The following is an 18,571-nucleotide window of genomic DNA, read 5'->3' as shown; positions in this document are numbered from 1 at the left end:
AGAGTATGCGGCTTGGCAATGGCGTGGTCGTAGGTTCGCGTCACTTCACATCCCAAGTGGATTTCCTCAATATTATTATTTTTGAGAAAGTCAATTGAAACAATGCAGGGAATCGAGCCTGCGAGCTGGGTGCTCCCAATTGCGCACCTTACCCTTGGACTACGACATGGATTCGAATCCTTATCATGGCTTCTACTGATTTTCTCATTATTTAGAATAATACCGCCTGCTTGTGTATTTGTGAAAATTATGTAAGGAAGTCTTTTACGCACACGGCAGAATTTACATGTACATATAGGGAAGAAATTGTGTCGACATAGTCGACACGACCACGTCGTGTCGACTAGAGCGAGCACCTGGGAACACCCAGCACATAGGTTCGAACCCTCATCACGGCTCCTGTGGATTTTCTCATTGATATATCACGATAATGTGATTTCTCTGCGTATTATTAATATTATTATTCAATATTGCTATTAAATTAACAATAAAATTAAAATTAACAACAATTAAAATTAACATTAATTGTGTCAACATTTCCATCAAAAATAAATACAGAAACAAACGAGCCAAACCCGCCATTGGCTGCATTAAATGGTGACTTGCGGCTCGTAGCTGCATCAAGAGCTGCCTCACAGCTCGTCACATGTTGGCGCCTCACCCGCGCGTCACAACTCCATGTTCAGGCGACGTGGCGAAACATTAATGCCATATGTATTTTTATCTAAGCGCAAATATCTTGTGTACACTATCGAGCCATGTCTGTGTACGCTTCCTGTCAAACTCTGTATATTTAGTGAGGCGTAGTGTGGTTGGTGATGACGGGGCCCCTGGAGAGAGGAGCAGGGAACACACTGGCACACTCCTCCTTACCACACAGCCACGGGGCAAGTACGCCCAGGGTGGGCGTGCGCTGCTCAGCGCTTGGCGTGCCGGATACAAACCCACATTGTTCACAACACGTTTCGTCAACCGGTTTTAAAACCTCCCTAATCTTACCCAGCCTAATGTAATCTAACCCAAACCAACCTAATTTTGCTCTTCCGAGCCTAACACAGCCTCACAAGCTGACACAATCGAACCAAAGATATATATATATATATATATATATATATATATATATATATATATATATATATATATATATATATATATATATATATATATGGGGTTTGACCATTATCCCAGTATGGCAGTGTACACACCAACCAAGACTATCTGATTCTTGAGGAGCTTCGTGGCGTATTGGGTAGAGAAGCACGTTCCTGCCACTTCTGAAGATGAATAATGTTAAGGCAGGAATGTTTACTTTTTTAATATGGGATATTTCCTGTGGCAGATTTGTATTTATCTTAGGAAGTATACGGCATATGTTTATATATGTATTGGAGGGACATTATGACCATTTTGATGTTTATGTTGAACTTTTGGTTTGGAGCACATTTTTGATTGAGGTTACTGATGTATTGTCATGGCAACCTCCCCTTCCTCACCCACGACCCCTTTCCTCCTGGTGTTTCCCCTCTTCCATCCCTTCCTTTATACAACCCCTTCCACATTAACCCCCTTTCACTCCAAAGTGAACCATTGTTACACTCCAATTGTTACATTGTTACACATTTCACTCATTGTGAACCATTGAACCATTGAAATATGTCCATTGTTTTTCACTTCCAATCCCACCCACTAACCCTCCACCCACCCCACAATCCTTCACACTAACCCACCGCCCACCCCAACAACTCCTCTCCCCTCCTCACTACCCTACAGCCACCCCTACCTCCACGGCCCTTACTCCCTACAACCCCTCCCCACTCCCCCTCCCTCATTCCCACATAACCACTCCACGAATCTCACATCTCTTCCCAACACATCCCACTCCCCCCTCCCATTCTCTCCCACCCTTAACAACCCCTCTGCTCAACCCCCCACAACCCCTTCCCTGCTCTTCCTCCCCCCTCCCAGGTGTGCAGGTAATGACCGACTTCGCCGTTCGTGCGTCCACGAACGTCATTCGTCTTCTTCCTCCAGTCACGACCGTGAATTAATTTCTACCTGTCTGCGACCCTTGTTCGGGAAAACAATGGCTGTTGGCCGAGACATGTTTTAAGGGAACTCAAGAAAGAGGAGAAAGAGGAGGAAGATAAGAAGGGGGGAGGGGAGGAGGTAGAGGAAGATTATAATGAGGAGAAACAAAGAAAAGTGAAAGAGAGAGAGAGAGAGAGAGAGAGAGAGAGAGAGAGAGAGAGAGAGAGAGAGAGAGAGAGAGAGAGAGAGAGAGAGAGAGAGAGAGAGAGAGAGAGAGAGAGAGAGAGAGAGAGAGAGAGAGAGAGAAAGAGAGAGAGAGAGAGAGAGAGAAACCCAAGTCCACCTCTACAGGGCTTGTAGACTGACTGCCACCTCTACAAAGCTTGTAGACTGACTGCCACCTCTACAAAGCTTGTAGACTGACTGCCACCTCTACAGGTCTTGTAGACTGACTGCCACCTCTACAAAGCTTGTAGACTGACTGCCACCTCTACCAAACGTCTGTAACGAAACAATTATTGAATTTCTCAAGTGATGCTTACCGACTCTTAGCGCTGATGTGATTATTCATTTTAATGTACTAAACTGCTGTGTATTGCTTCATGCAGTAAACATTTAGTGGAATAGAATAGAAATAGAGAAAAGATCGGCGGACAAAAGGTAATATTTTGTCCGCCAAGAAAAAGCGAAGAAATAGAGAAGAGAAGAGGAAGAGAAGAGGAAGAGAAGAGGAAGAGAAGAGGAAGAGAAGAGGAAGAGAAGAGGAAGAGAGGGTATAAATCGGTAGAAGACATTCATAGGATGGTAATTATGATTAGAAAACGCTAAGCCATGGTGACTATAGAGCACATGGAAGAGAGGTGAGGATAGGGAGCTGGGATAGAGAAGGACGGAGTGTAGGAACGATATACCCTAGCCACTTGGACCATCAGGGATCGAGCGCAGACCATGCAAGAAGCACTGACCGTAGCTCAACCGACTACTCCAATTATATTTGTCGTGAAAATTATCAAGAATTGGTCTGACAGGAGGTTGCCCCATCAGTCACCTCATAACCGGATGGTCCTGGGTTCGAACCAGGGGCAGGGCGAGATGTTTGGCCACGCTTCCTTACTCCTGATGTCGCTGTTCACCTAGCAGCCTCCTGGGCGCTAGGCTACTGTTGTTGGTCACATTGTGGGGAAGGCTGAGTCGTTGGTTCCAACGAGAAGTTTGCACATTGTGTCATGCATTTAAGCCATATACCACCCGCATCTCGTCCCTCCCTCACCCATTCCATACTTTTCCATGTCCCATTCTAGGGTTTCCCCTTTTCCTTTTACTCATTTCTTCTCCAACTGCTTCACCCCCTCCCCTTCCCTCCCTCTCTTCCATCCACACGTTCAATTCTCCGTTTCCTCAATTAAATTGTTCATGCCAGCCCCTCCTGGTGCCCCAACACCGTGTTCACCAAGTCATACGTTCACCAGTGCACCTCCGACCGTGTGACTGGCCCGTTAACCCCGTGTACTGACCGGGAAACTCAGCACGCGTGTTTACTTTTGGAGACGCCTGTGTATTGATCAGGAAACTCTACACATGATTACCTCTGGGAACCCGTGTATTGACCAGAACCTACGTACTCGTATTTCTCGAGACCCCCGCGTATTGACCACACGTTTTCAACGCATTTACAGATAAATAGAAACGCTCAAGCTTATTAATGGGGTGAATATCTGTATTTATTCTCCCTGATTCATCACGTATTCCACCTCAAGCTTCCGGCCAGATATCATTTCATTGTTTTCTTTGTATCCGTACACGTAGGGGGTACTGTCCCTCCTGCCTCCACCTCCTTCTCATGTGTGGCCGGGATATATGAAGACATTTATCTCTCTTGGTGGTCAGTCGGCAGTTCCGGGAGAGTCTGGCTGGTCCCTGCGGTCTCTTGTGGGATTGGCGAGCCAGACCAGACCCCCTCTACCTCCATCAGTTCAGTCTCCGGAGGCGGTAATATCCCTGCCTCTTGTGTAATGGAAAGCCCGATCTTTCTACCTCTACAACTTCTACCTCTATACCCAGTTCTGTCCCATATTTTCCTTTTCAATTGTAATTTATAGCAGCATGTAATGTTTGCCAGTGAGTTAGCGGGACCACAAGCCGCTGTTAAATGGTCAGTGCAACAGTTTGTCGGTGGTTAGCGCCCCGGGAAGTGGCCAGACAGCAGCAGCAGCTGGCGGAGGGGAGGGCGCCTGGACGCCCGTCGGTAACAAGTAATGATATACCTATCCTTCCCCGCTCGGGCCAGGAAACACACAACAGTAACCTCTCTTTTTTTGTTAAAGATAATTACGATGTTTCAACTTAATAACATTTAAGAAAACGTTCTGTGTTTGCTGGGTGGTGGAATATACTCAGAGTTACCACCTGGCTTAGGGGCACCACCACACATGACCAGAGGTTGACAACATACCACCAAATCTACTCAGGGACCACCATACATGACCAGAGGTGGACAACATACTACCAAATCTACTCAGGGACCACCATACATGACCAGAGGTGGACAACATACCATCAGATCTACTCAGGGACCACCATACATGACCAGAGGTGGGAAAACATTCCACCAAATCTACTCAGGGACCACCATACATGACCAGAGGTGGACAACATACCACCAAATCTACTCAGGGACCACCATACATGACCAGAGGTGGACAACATACCACCAAATCTACTCAGGAACCACCATACATGACCAGAGGTGGGAAAACATTCCACCAAATCTACTCAGGGACCACCATACATGACCAGAGGTGGACAACATACCACCAAATCTACTCAGGGACCACCATACATGACCAGAGGTGGACAACATACCACCAAATCTACTCAGGAACCACCACACATGGCCAGAGGTGGACAACATACCACCAAATCTACTCAGGGACCACCATACATGACCAGAGGTGGACAACATACCACCAAATCTACTCAGGGACCACCATACATGACCAGAGGTGGACAACATACCACCAAATCTATTCAGGGACCACCATACATGACCAGAGGTGGACAACATATCACCAAATCTACTCAGGGACCACCATACATGACCAGAGGTGGACAACATACCACCAAATCTACTCAGGGACCACCATACATGACCAGAGGTGGACAACATACCACCAAATCTACTCAGGAACCACCACACATGGCCAGAGGTGGACAACATACCACCAAATCTACTCAGGGACCACCATACATGACCAGAGGTTGACAACATACCACCAAATCTACTCAGGGACCACCATACATGACCAGAGGTTGACAACATACCACCAAATCTACTCAGGGACCACCATACATGACCAGAGGTGGACAACATACCATCAGATCTACTCAGGGACCACCATACATGACCAGAGGTGGGAAAACATACCACCAAATCTACTCAGGGACCACCATACATGACCAGAGGTGGACAACATACCACCAAATCTACTCAGGGACCACCACACATGACCAGAGGTGGGAAAACACCACCAAATCTACTCAGGGACCACCATACATGACCAGAGGTGGACAACATATCACCAAATCTACTCAGGGACCATCATAAATAAATGATGACGGTGGCGTATACTCGAAACCCGTAAATAATCTAGTTTTTCAATTTTCGATTGACACCATAGAGGTTAGATTATCACACCACTCCTGGTTATATATCCAGGATACTTATAACGCAACCGCAGCGTTTTCTTAAGACAAATACATTCCTAAATTAAACGTACGAGGCAGCTTCTTTTGGGGGATCCTGCTAAGCAGCTCCTATTTATATCTATACAAGTGCTTATATATATATATATATATATATATATATATATATATATATATATATATATATATATATATATATATATATATATATATATATATATATATATATATATATATATATATATATATATATGTACCCTACGTATGAATCAATCCATCGTTCCCACGTCTATTATGTTACTCGGTAATTTGTTCCACAAATCAACATCCTTGTTTATTTAGTACTCTCAAAGAAACAAAATAAAGTTCACCCAATGGACATGGTTGTCGTCACGGGTCCACTGGAGAGTGACAAGTGGAGATACAGTTGGCTGAAAACAGGGTATTTCGCGGGATTCAGAACTGTCAACAGCCTGGAGAGAACCGCCAGGGGAAGATGACAGACGAGCTGAGGAATAGGCAGAGAGGAGGAAAGGATTTCTGTGTCGCAACTGAGACAGTGAATTCTCCATCTCTTTTTCTCCTGGGAAGTAGGGAGGTGGAGGGGGGGGGGTACTGTATCCAAGCCACCTGTCCCCTATTGTGACAAAGTTTCCTCCCAGTAGGGGGGACACACTTCCCTTCCGTCAACTAGTAAAGGGGATACAGCTCCCTCCCAACACCAAGCAGGAGGACACGGCTTCCTCCCAGCACAGTCCAAGGAGACATAGCTACATCCCACCAGTCAGCAAGAAAACACAGCTACCTCCAAGCAGGGAGACACAGTTCCAACCCGTCCTCCAGATGGAGGACACAGCTCCCTCCCAGCACCCAGCAGGGAGTCGGTGCTGGCAGGAATCACCAGACCTGCCTTGCCAGCTACCGTGACGCTGGTGACAGAGGTTGTTTTATGTTTAGGAAAAGGTGGCGACAACTCAGTTCGCCCTAACCACCTCCATTTCCTGCTCTCCTTCGCTCGGGAAAGCTCCTTCTTCGAGCAGAAAATCTGTCGTATCGCGCAGGAAGCAGGAAGATACTTGAATATATATATATATTCACCATGACTTTTTAGTTAGACAACTAGACACTTCTGACTTCTGATCTATTTACTGCTAGGTGAACAGAGGCATCAATTATAAGGGCCCCCTCTTAGGTCAAGTAGTGACCTTCCACCCAGAATACAAGCCACAGCAGTAAACTATATACTGGTACCTACAGAGGACTTAGGTCGGAACGTTTCTAGGGTTCTTCCGTTCATTATTTTGAACAATGACTTTCTGTTCACCCTGGAAGAGAGGGACTTTGTCTGACGGACCAAGAGGAGGATGAAGGTCACATTGTTCACAAGACAGTTCGCCAACGGAATTTAAACTTACCTAATCTAACCTAACCCAAACCAACCTAAGCCTCGCCCAGTCTAACCCAAGGCAAACCAACCAATCCTAATCCAACCTTATCCAGATTAATCCAAGCAAATCTAACCTAGCCGCGAGCGTAACACATTGTAATACGTAGTTAATCTAATACACGGTAATCTAACAATATATACGTCTATACTAAGAGAAAACGAGCTGTGTGGACTGGTGATGTATGTGTGTGTGTGTGTGTGTGTGTGTGTGTGTGTGTGTGTGTGTGTGTGTGTGTGTGTGTGTGTGTGTGTGTGTTTACTAGTTGTGTTTTTACGGGGGTTGAGCTTTGCTCTTTCGGCCCGCCTCTCAACTGTCAATCAACTGTTTACTAACTACTTTTTTTTTTTTCCTACACCACACACACACACACCCCTCAGGAAGCAGCCCGTGACAGCTGACTAACTCCCAGGTACCTATTTACTGCTAGGTAAATGGGGCATTCAGGGTGAAAGAAACTTTGCCCATTTGTTTCTGCCTCGTGCGGGAATCGAACCCGCGCCACAGAATTACGAATCCTGCGCGCTATCCACCAGGCTACGAGGCCCCTAGTGTGTGTGTGTACTCACCTAAAACAGTTGTGTGTGTGTGTGTGTGTGTGTGTGTGTGTGTGTGTGTGTGTGTGTGTGTGCGCGGGGGTTGTGCACGCCCGGAGGAGAGGCACAGAGGGAGAGGTTCCTAGACCACGGTGATGGACGGAGGAGTTGTGGTGAGGGTAATGGCATTTAGGGAAGTGGGAGTACTGTTGGACCTCAAGGGAGGGTTCTAGATGGGGGGGGGAGAGAGGAAGTGTCTTGAGGGGGGGAAGGAAGTTGGAATTAAAGTAAAGGGGGGGGGGGGTAGGTGGGATGTTAGGTGAGGGTTGTGTGTTCCTGGAGAGGAGGTGGGGGTGGGGGGGGGTGTATTCATCTAGATATGCATGCAGTTACCTAAGTCTTAGGTACCAATTTGCTGCTAGGTGAACAGATATATCAGGTGCAAGAACCAACCATGTGCTTGGAGTTTGTCAAGGTCCTCCGGTAAAATTCTGCAGTCCTCCTCTGTTTTTGACATTGCTCATAATGTTGACATCATCAGTAAACACTGACATGTACAAGCTCACTCCCGCGGGATGATCATTGACATAAATTAGGGACAGAGTGGTCCCTTGAGTGATACTTGAGGGACCCCCACGTGTTAATTTCCCCAGCTGGACACCTCGCTTCTGTGTGTGTGTGTGTGTGTACTCACTCACCTAGTTGTACTCACCTAGTTGTGTTTGCGGGGGTTGAGCTCTGGCTCTTTGGTCCCGCCTCTCAACCGTGTGTGTGTGTGTGTGTGTGTGTGTGTGTGTTTACTAGTTGTGTTTTTGCGGGGGTTGAGCTTTGCTCTTTCGGCCCGCCTCTCAACTGTCAATCAACTGTTTACTAACTACTTTTTTTTTTTTTTTTCCACACCACACACACACCCCAGGAAGCAGCCCGTGACAGCTGACTAACTCCCAGGTACCTATTTACTGCTAGGTAACAGGGGCACTTAGGGTGAAAGAAACTTTGCCCATTTGTTTCTGCCTCGTGCGGGAATCGAACCCGCGCCACAGAATTACGAATCCTGCGCGCTATCCACCAGGCTACGAGGCCCCAGTGTGGCCTCGTGAGTGTGTGTGTGTGTGTGTGTGTGTGTGTGTGTGTGTGTGTGTGTGTGTGTGTGTGTGTGTGTGTGTGTGTGTGTGTGTGTGTGTGTGTGTGTGTGTGTGTGTGTGTGTGTGAGTGTACAACCGTAAATGTATATCTGTACACACACATGCGTATATCCACGTCTGCAGGTATGTATATGGCCGAGAATAATGAATCCCACTTGAGAATTTCGACAGTACTCACCACCGGAGACACACCAATTTACCTCTGCCCGAAAGGGGACATTAACGCCTCGTAAGTCTGTGGGTTCAGTGACTAGCGGAGAGCCACAAGCCCTCGTGACACTGTGGGTACAGTGCCTAGCGGAGAGCCACAAGCCCTGATGACACTGTGGGTACAGTGCCTAGCAGAGAGCCACAAATCCTCGTGCCACTGTGGGTACAGTGCCTAGCAGAGAGCCACACACCCTCGTGACACTGTGGGTACAGTGCGTAGAGAGCCACAAGCCCTGGTGACACTGTGGGTACAGTGCCTAGAGAGCCACAAATCCTCGTGACACTGTGGGTACAGTGCCTAGCGGAGAGCCACAAGCCCTGGTGACACTGTGGGTACAGTGCCTAGCAGAGAGCCACAAGCCCTGATGACACTGTGGGTACAGTGCCTAGCGGAGAGCCACAAGCCCTGGTGACACTGTGGGTACAGTGCCTAGCGGAGAGCCACAAGCCCTCGTGACACTGTGGGTACAGTGCCTAGCGGAGAGCCACAAGCCCTGGTGACACTGTGGGTACAGTGCCTAGCAGAGAGCCACAAATCCTCGTGCCACTGTGGGTACAGTGCCTAGCAGAGAGCCACACACCCTCGTGACACTGCGGGTACAGTGCCTAGAGAGCCACAAACCCTCGTGACACTGCGGGTACAGTGCCTAGAGAGCCACAAACCCTCGTGACACTGCGGGTACAGTGCCTAGCAGAGAGCCACAAACCCTCGTGACATTGCGGGTACAGTGCCTAGAGAGCCACAATCCCTCGTGACACTGCGGGTACAGTGCCTAGCAGAGAGCCACAAACCCTCGTGCCACTGTGGGTACAGTGCCTAGAGAGCCACAAACCCTCGTGACACTGCGGGTACAGTGCCTAGCAGAGAGCCACAAACCCTCGTGCCACTGTGGGTACAGTGCCTAGAGAGCCACAAACCCTCGTGACACTGCGGGTACAGTGCCTAGCAGAAAGTTACAAGGTATTAGCAGGGGCACTCAGCTAAAACTGTCAGCGTCTGAAGCTGACACCGTCTACCATCTGTCTGGGACGGAGGGAGGGAGGCAGGAGCTGTGAAGTAGAAAGAAGGGAGCGGGTGATGGGAGAGAAGGGAGGGAGGATTGATGGGGAGAAGAAAGGGAGAGACTGAAGAGCACGAGAGAGGTAGAAACAAATAAGGCTTCATGACTACAAGACTCCTTCTCTCGGGTCTAAGTGCCACTTCTCTACTCCTTGAGGAGTAGGTGAGAGTTGGCACTCCACAAGAGGGAGAGCCACCTCTCTACTCCTTAAGGAGTAGGTGAGAGTTGGCACTCCACAAGAGGGAGCGAGCCACCTCTCTACTCCTTAAGGAGTAGGTGAGAGTTGGCACTCCACAAGAAGGAGAGTCACCTCTCTACTCCTTGAGGAGTAGGTGAAAGCTGTCACGCCACAAGAGGGAGAGAGCCTCTCTACTCCCTCGCCACCGAGAACAGTAACTGAGCAGCCCGTTCTCGATCTCTATTACCACTCCGTAAAAAATGCAGTGGTTTCCCCCTAGCCAGAAGCGTCACAACCCACACAACCCACCTTACCTTACCTGAGTCAATACTCATTAACCTCAGGAAGCGTCAGTATTTCTGCCATTTTAATTTCTACAAACCACCGCAATTTTTACATTATGGGGTCAAGTAACTTGGCTCACGGCAGCTCAAGAACTTAAAATCTTGATTTTGGCCAAGAAGGCACAACATTTATTACTGAAAATACAACTAGACATGAACTTGAGAACATTATGCTAATTTAAGACACCAGTTAAGGAGAAATAAAGACTGTGACCTGACATTAGTTGTAGTAGTAGTTCAATATTATTTAATGTAAACAAGCGTCTAGGTAAATATATATACTACTTATATCACAGCTCATGTACTTAGATCATGTTATATGGTGACCTGGACCAGGATTCATCAAGCACTTACCGGTTCATGCATACGACGAATGTACGAAACCTGTACATCTTTCTTCAATCATTGCAACTCTGTTTACATTTATTAAACAACTTACGAGCTTGGGAACTTCCCATTCCAAAGGTATTATTGTTATAAACAACCTCGTACAGTGCTTCGGAACTCATAAGCTATTTAATAGATGCAAACGAAGCTGCCGTGATCGAAGAAAGATGTACAGGCTTCGTAAGCGTTGTCGCAAACGCTTGTTGAATCCTGGTCCTGGTTACGACAGTTTGTAAATACTTAGAAGAAAACGATAAACTGAGGATCTAGCAAGATTATACTTATCTGTTTAGCAAGAAATGTGTGAGAAGACGAGTAGAATCATAGGCTTATTATACTTAAATCAAACTTCTTATCTCCCACACCCACCGAAGGGATAACACAGTGCTAGAAGGGCCTCCACCCCACTGTATACTGCCTGCCACAACAGTCAGGTTCATCAGCACACATGATTTTATTCGAAGGGCCTCGTTCCCTTACCTTCCCGTATGGCTGGAGTCGACAGCAAACGCAAGAGTGGGCGTGGGGCACCGTGTGGGCGTGGCGCCGTGTGGGCGTGGGGCACCGTGTGAGCGTGGCACCGTGTGGGCGTGGCGCCGCGTGCGCGTGGCGCCGTGTGGGCGTGGGGCGCCGTGTCTGGGCGTGGGGCGCCGTGTGGGGGTGGCGCCATGTGGGCGTGGGGCGCCGTGTGGGCGTGGCGCCATGTGGGCGTGGGGCGCAGTGTGTGGGCGTGGAGTACCGTGTGGGCGTGGCACCGTGTTGTAACGGGGGGTGGGGGGAATAGCTCAAATCTTGTCCATTATTCCACCCCCCAGTTAACTAACGAGGCCGGGGGAAACAGCTCTCTCTAGTCCGTTATCCCGTCCCCAGTTAGCTGACTATTCTAGAGCACCTCCAGAGTTCCTAAGGCCGCTTCTCTCGTTCAACACCTTGTAACCTAGGTATTTGACTACCTAGGTACTAAGACTACAAGGCGCCGTAACTGGATCAGTTACCCGAAACTCTAGAGAGAACTCTAGAATACAGAATCATTGCCACAAACGTATAAGAGGAAACGAAAGGAAAGAAATGAATAGTGAAGTAATTAGTGAGGGTTTGGGGTGAGAGGTAGGGAGGTGGGAGGAGCGAGGAGGGTCATTAGTTGAAAGTGAGAGTTCAGAGAGGGGTGGAGGGAGAGGTGCAGATAGGTAGAAGGAGAAGAGTAGATAGTAGAAGTAGAAGAGTAGATAGTCGAAGACGAAATGCTGCCACCATCCATTCTAGACTATTACATACAAGACAAGGAATGGAACTTGTCTGTATCAAAATATTCTCAAAAGATGTTATCATGAGTTCATTATTAGTAGTTCCCATCTTTATCATGTACTCATTCTAAACCATGAAACCAGTAACTACAGAGGCTTTCTCACCTCAACTCAAAATCTCTAGGGAACAAAGTTAAACACAATTTAAATAATAAATTCATAATTATATTTCACATGAAGTATCATAATTTAGCAATTCAATTAAAATGTTCCAGTTTAATATGCAAAGTGAGTCATCATCCAAGAAGTCGAGAACCCTACAACTTGACTGCCCCTGATCATCACACAACCCTTGTAAAACACGACAAGTCACCTTACTGTTCACTCACCAAGTGTCTCTGCCTATAGCTGGATAGAGGGGGGGGGGGGGGGTCTGTAGTTGACAGAGACTCCCGCCCTGCCGGCCGACAGCCTTCCTGCTAGGCCGTCTCTTCTGCAATCCTGACTGCCGTTCTGTCTGTTAATGCCCCATGCTGGATAGCTCTCCGAGTTTATATTGGGGAACCTATTAGCTAACTCCGCCCACAAGTAGATAGCCTCCGGCACTACCAAGCCACTCCTTAAACGTCGGCATGTTTGAAGGCTACCCGGCTCCAATTATACGCTTAGCGGAAGCAAGGTGAAATTCTCATGATCTGACCTCAGGTCACTTGGGGTCGTTAACGGTTAGAGGAGTGAGATCTCAGGCAGACAACTGGCGCCTCTCCGATCCTTGTCTGTGACTCATGTACTCTATGTATGTATTAACCTAAACCAAACACTTTTACAGTGTTACATCTCCCCTTCTCCCCGAAAATAAAGTTTTTGCAACACTGCTAAAGCAAGCTAGCTGTGTGCGACAACTTTATTAACGAAAAGAATACATCCTAGCTAAACAAATATACATCATCCTACTCTAAAAAATGAAATATGTAGACAGACGTCCATTGTCTCTGGCTGGGCGACGTCACTGCTTGGTCTTGTAGATAATCCTGTACCACATTTCTTCAACACAACTGCCTCCGTCGCTTCTCCGTCGTTAACGCACAACAACCCTTGGTCAACCCGAAAGCCGTTACTACTTGAACTGCGCACAGGACCGCGGAATTCGGTTGTCCCAGCTGATCTGTAATTGGCCCTACGTCAGTCACCATGAAAGACGTATATTGGGGTTCTTCACAGCTATAGGGACTACAAGTTTCGAGACCTTCATATAGTTGCCAACAGTAGAAATCCCATCCTACTCTTCTTCCTCCCTGTTGCTCCAGCACGCCTCCTTCAGAGAGCTACTTCTGACAGCCACATCAAGTCCGCACGACACAGGATGAATCACTCAACAGAGCAACATGCTTGCAGGAGGGGCGGCCAGTTAAGGCAAACGATCCTGTCTTGCAATTACGCTCCATGCAATGATGCTGATACCAGCAAGGGACACGAGGCATCGTGTCTCACTCAGCTTGTCTTATCTTCTTCTTCTTCTTTCTTCTCTCTTCCTTCTTCTCTCTTCTTTCTTCTCTCTTCTTTCTTCTCTCTTCTTTCTTCTCTCTTCTTTCTTCTCTCTTCCTCCTCCCATGGGTCTTTGACAAGCGACCTGGGGTCCATTGGGGTCCGTCCGTCCTGGGGTCCATCCTGAGTAGACCGGTGTTGGTGGGACAGACTGGAGTCGTTGTTGCTCCTCTTCCATCTTTACTGGGTCGTCTGGGGTCGTCTGCAGAACGACCTGGTGTCCACTGGGGGTCCGTAAGTCTTGGGGTCCACTGGGGTCCGTCCGTCCTGGGGTCCACTGGGTAGACCAATGTTGACTGACCGAGAGGGCTGAATCTTGGGGTCCCCTGGGGTGGTGGTGGTGGTGGAGCCATGACCTCCAGGTAGTGGGCTGGTCGTGGTGGTGGTGATAAACGCCCCTGAGTGTGGTACATAGCAGCCGTCTCCCTCTTTTGTATGTGCGTCTCTCCTCTCTTCTGGCTCCCACCTGTGGATGAACAGAAAGGCGACAATATCGTGCTCCCAAGATATTTGTGTGACCCTGTAGTTTGTATAGGGTTACACAGTCATATCATAACGCTCTCCTCCTGGCAACAACTACACTTCAATTTTTAATAATTCAATTAACTCTGAATGATATTGACTTGGTGGAACATAAGACAGTAACAGAGGAAAGTTAGAGAAGAGAGAATAAGGTCATCACTACCTTTAACTTGTCACAAAAAAAAAATCAAAACTAATAGACAAAACACTAGCCTAAACTTAACTGTACCTTTCCTAATCTTAAGTACATAATTAACCGTTACTCCCACCCTTAACCTACAGCCACCTACGTGACCCAGAGTGTTTCCCTAGCATCTCCGCCGGTCAACAACCCCAAACTGTTGCCACCCCTGTGACCAGACTATCTAACGTCGAGCGTCCCCAACGTGAAGTCTACTGACATACTAAGGCTCCCCTTAGCATGCTGTACAATACCAGTACACCTCGGGTTATTGCGTTCAAATGGAGTAAAACAGTCGATCGCAATAATCTGAGCAGAACCACCACTAAATTCTACTTAAGAACTACACCTGCCACTCCCCAACTGACCTGGAGACCAGCGGTGGCTGGGTGTCCCCGTGGGACATGCGAGGTCACCTGTCACACTCAGCTGACCTGCACTACCAACATCGCTAAGTTCCCAAATCACCAAATCTTATCACTAACATTAATCACTACACACGCAAGTTCTGGTGAACATTCCCTGAACACCACAAAACTCACAAAATCACTAAACCACAACACCAGAGAATCACAATCTCCTAACCTGAAAAAAACTCGCTAAAACGCGAATAATAAACACCTGTCAAGATCTCCCTGATAGCGCCTGAGCGGCAAAAAGACACGTGGGACTGAACAATGTTCAAAAGAACACCAATACCTTAAACATTGTTCAACACCGCTGCCATCATTGTAACGGGGGGTGGGGGGAATAGCTCAAATCTTGTCCATTATTCCACCCCCCAGTTAACTAACGAGGCCGGGGGAAACAGCTCTCTCTAGTCCGTTATCCCGTCCCCAGTTAGCTGACTATTCTAGAGCACCTCCAGAGTTCCTAAGGCCGCTTCTCTCGTTCAACACCTTGTAACCTAGGTATTTGACTACCTAGGTACTAAGACTACAAGGCGCCGTAACTGGATCAGTTACCCGAAACTCTAGAGAGAACTCTAGAATACAGAATCATTGCCACAAACGTATAAGAGGAAACGAAAGGAAAGAAATGAATAGTGAAGTAATTAGTGAGGGTTTGGGGTGAGAGGTAGGGAGGTGGGAGGAGCGAGGAGGGTCATTAGTTGAAAGTGAGAGTTCAGAGAGGGGTGGAGGGAGAGGTGCAGATAGGTAGAAGGAGAAGAGTAGATAGTAGAAGTAGAAGAGTAGATAGTCGAAGACGAAATGCTGCCACCATCCATTCTAGACTATTACATACAAGACAAGGAATGGAACTTGTCTGTATCAAAATATTCTCAAAAGATGTTATCATGAGTTCATTATTAGTAGTTCCCATCTTTATCATGTACTCATTCTAAACCATGAAACCAGTAACTACAGAGGCTTTCTCACCTCAACTCAAAATCTCTAGGGAACAAAGTTAAACACAATTTAAATAATAAATTCATAATTATATTTCACATGAAGTATCATAATTTAGCAATTCAATTAAAATGTTCCAGTTTAATATGCAAAGTGAGTCATCATCCAAGAAGTCGAGAACCCTACAACTTGACTGCCCCTGATCATCACACAACCCTTGTAAAACACGACAAGTCACCTTACTGTTCACTCACCAAGTGTCTCTGCCTATAGCTGGATAGAGGGGGGGGGGGGTCTGTAGTTGACAGAGACTCCCGCCCTGCCGGCCGACAGCCTTCCTGCTAGGCCGTCTCTTCTGCAATCCTGACTGCCGTTCTGTCTGTTAATGCCCCATGCTGGATAGCTCTCCGAGTTTATATTGGGGAACCTATTAGCTAACTCCGCCCACAAGTAGATAGCCTCCGGCACTACCAAGCCACTCCTTAAACGTCGGCATGTTTGAAGGCTACCCGGCTCCAATTATACGCTTAGCGGAAGCAAGGTGAAATTCTCATGATCTGACCTCAGGTCACTTGGGGTCGTTAACGGTTAGAGGAGTGAGATCTCAGGCAGACAACTGGCGCCTCTCCGATCCTTGTCTGTGACTCATGTACTCTATGTATGTATTAACCTAAACCAAACACTTTTACAGTGTTACAGTGTGGGCGTGGCGCCGTGTGGGCGTGGGCCCCGTGTGAGGGTGGGGCGCCGTGTGGGCGTGGGGCGCCGTGTGGGCGTGGGGCGCTGTGTGGGCGTGGGGCGCCGTGTGGGCGTGGAGTACCGTGTGGGCGTGGCGCCGTGTGGGCGTGGAGTACCGTGTGGGCGTGGCACCGTGTGGGCGTGGCGCCGTGTGGGCGTGGGGCGCCGTGTGTGAGCGTGGGGCACCGTGTGGGCGTGGGGCGCCGTGTGTGGGCGTGGGGCGCCGTGTGTGGGCGTGGGGCGCTGTGTGGGCGCGTGTACGCCGTGTTCATGCTGACCTCCAATCCGAATGCAAATGATTCTTGCGGATCTTCGACTTGCATTGTTGTCAAGGACTCTTTTTTTTATATGTAAATATATTACAGCTTCCACAAGCTTTATCCACTGTCTTTACAAGCTTTGTAACGCTGCCTCCACAAGATATATGACACATGACAAATACTGGCGTCATAAGACTGACTCTACAAGCTAAATAGTCTCAAGCTTTATAACTCTCACTTCTCAAACTTTATAACTCTGGCCCATCAAGCTTTATAACTCTGGCCCATCAAGCTTTATAACTCTGGCCCATCAAGCTTTTTAACTCTGGCCCATCAAGCTTTATAACTCTGGCCCATCAAGCTTTATAACTCTGGCCCATCAAGCTTTATAACTCTGGCCCATCAAGCTTTACAGTTTTGCCCCTTCAAGCTTTGTAACGCTGGCTCCACAAGATATATGACACATCATAGATACTGGCGTCATAAGACTGATTCTGCAAGCTTTATAGCCTCAAGCTTTATAGCCTCAAGCTTTATAGCCTCAAGCTTTATAGCCTCAAGCTTTATAGCCCCAAGCTTTATAACGCTGGCCCCTCAAGCTTTATAACGCTGGCCCCTCAAGCTTTATAACGCTGGCCCCTCAAGCTTTATAACGCTGGCCCCTCAAGCTTTATAACGCTGGCCCCTCAAGCTTTATAACGCTGGCCCCTCAAGCTTTATAACGCTGGCCCCTCAAGCTTTATAACGCTGGCCCCTCAAGCTTTATAACGCTGGCCCCTCAAGCTTTATAACGCTGGCCCCTCAAGCTTTATAACGCTGGCCCCTCAAGCTTTATAACGCTGGCCCCTCAAGCTTTATAACGCTGGCCCCTCAAGCTTAATAACGCTGGCCCCTCAAGCTTTATAACGCTGGCCCCTCAAGCTTTATAACGCTGGCCCCTCAAGCTTTATAACGCTGGCCCCTCAAGCTTTATAACGCTGGCCCCTCAAGCTTTATAACGCTGGCCCCTCAAGCTTTATAACGCTGGCCCCTCAAGCTTTATAACGCTGGCCCCTCAAGCTTTGGTCATCTCAACACTCCAGTGATCAATTCCCCCTGGAACAGTTTATTAAGAAAAAATTAACTACTAATTCAAAGATTAATTTTAATGAATTACGTTCATTGGTTCACACTGTATCTTCCAGCAGCACTGCGTGTGCCCTCCCATCACGACGCTGTCATTGACTGAATACCTGATGTCGGTAAAGGGATGGCCTCGCTTCTTGCAGGCCTGTGTTCGATCCCCGGCGGCCCTGCTGGGCACCATTGCTTTCTTCGTCCCATCCCAGCGCCTTGTGTGGGATGGGACGTAGTTGGTATTGCGGGAGCATGGACTCCCTATCATGCAAACGCACTACCGACTGAACCACGATGAGCTCAATAATCCTCTCACAATCGGATATTTGTTCACTATCCATCCGAGAGCCCTTAATTAAGACATTTAGGCGAGAAATGTGTTGGGTTTATGTCTTGCTGAGAGTCGGGCGTCTCTCTCTCTCTAACTTAACACAACCAAATCTAACCTAAGCTAACCTTACCTAACCTAACCTAAGATTGTGTAATGAAAAAGAGATAAAATATTCTGGCTAGCCCGTTCTTTCACAAATTACGTCGCTTATTGCTCGTATGCGCTAAGGCCAAAAATCGCCGTATTGTA

At 47.8% G+C, this 18,571-nt stretch overlaps 1 protein-coding gene across 1 annotated transcript; it reads left to right on the top strand.

Annotated features, from left to right (window-relative positions):
- The first annotated feature begins 4,816 nt into the window (after positions 1-4,816).
- LOC138367505 (mucin-22-like) lies at positions 4,817-5,290 on the top strand. The gene has a single exon (XM_069329180.1). It carries the CDS (start codon positions 4,817-4,819, stop codon positions 5,288-5,290), a length of 474 nt encoding a protein of 157 aa, XP_069185281.1.
- The last annotated feature ends 13,281 nt before the right edge of the window (positions 5,291-18,571 follow it).

This window comes from Procambarus clarkii, chromosome 22 (genome assembly GCF_040958095.1).
Source record: "Procambarus clarkii isolate CNS0578487 chromosome 22, FALCON_Pclarkii_2.0, whole genome shotgun sequence".
Lineage (NCBI taxonomy): Eukaryota > Metazoa > Arthropoda > Malacostraca > Decapoda > Cambaridae > Procambarus > Procambarus clarkii.
Note: the sequence above shows the minus strand (reverse complement) of the source record. Positions and strands in the feature narration are given on the sequence as shown.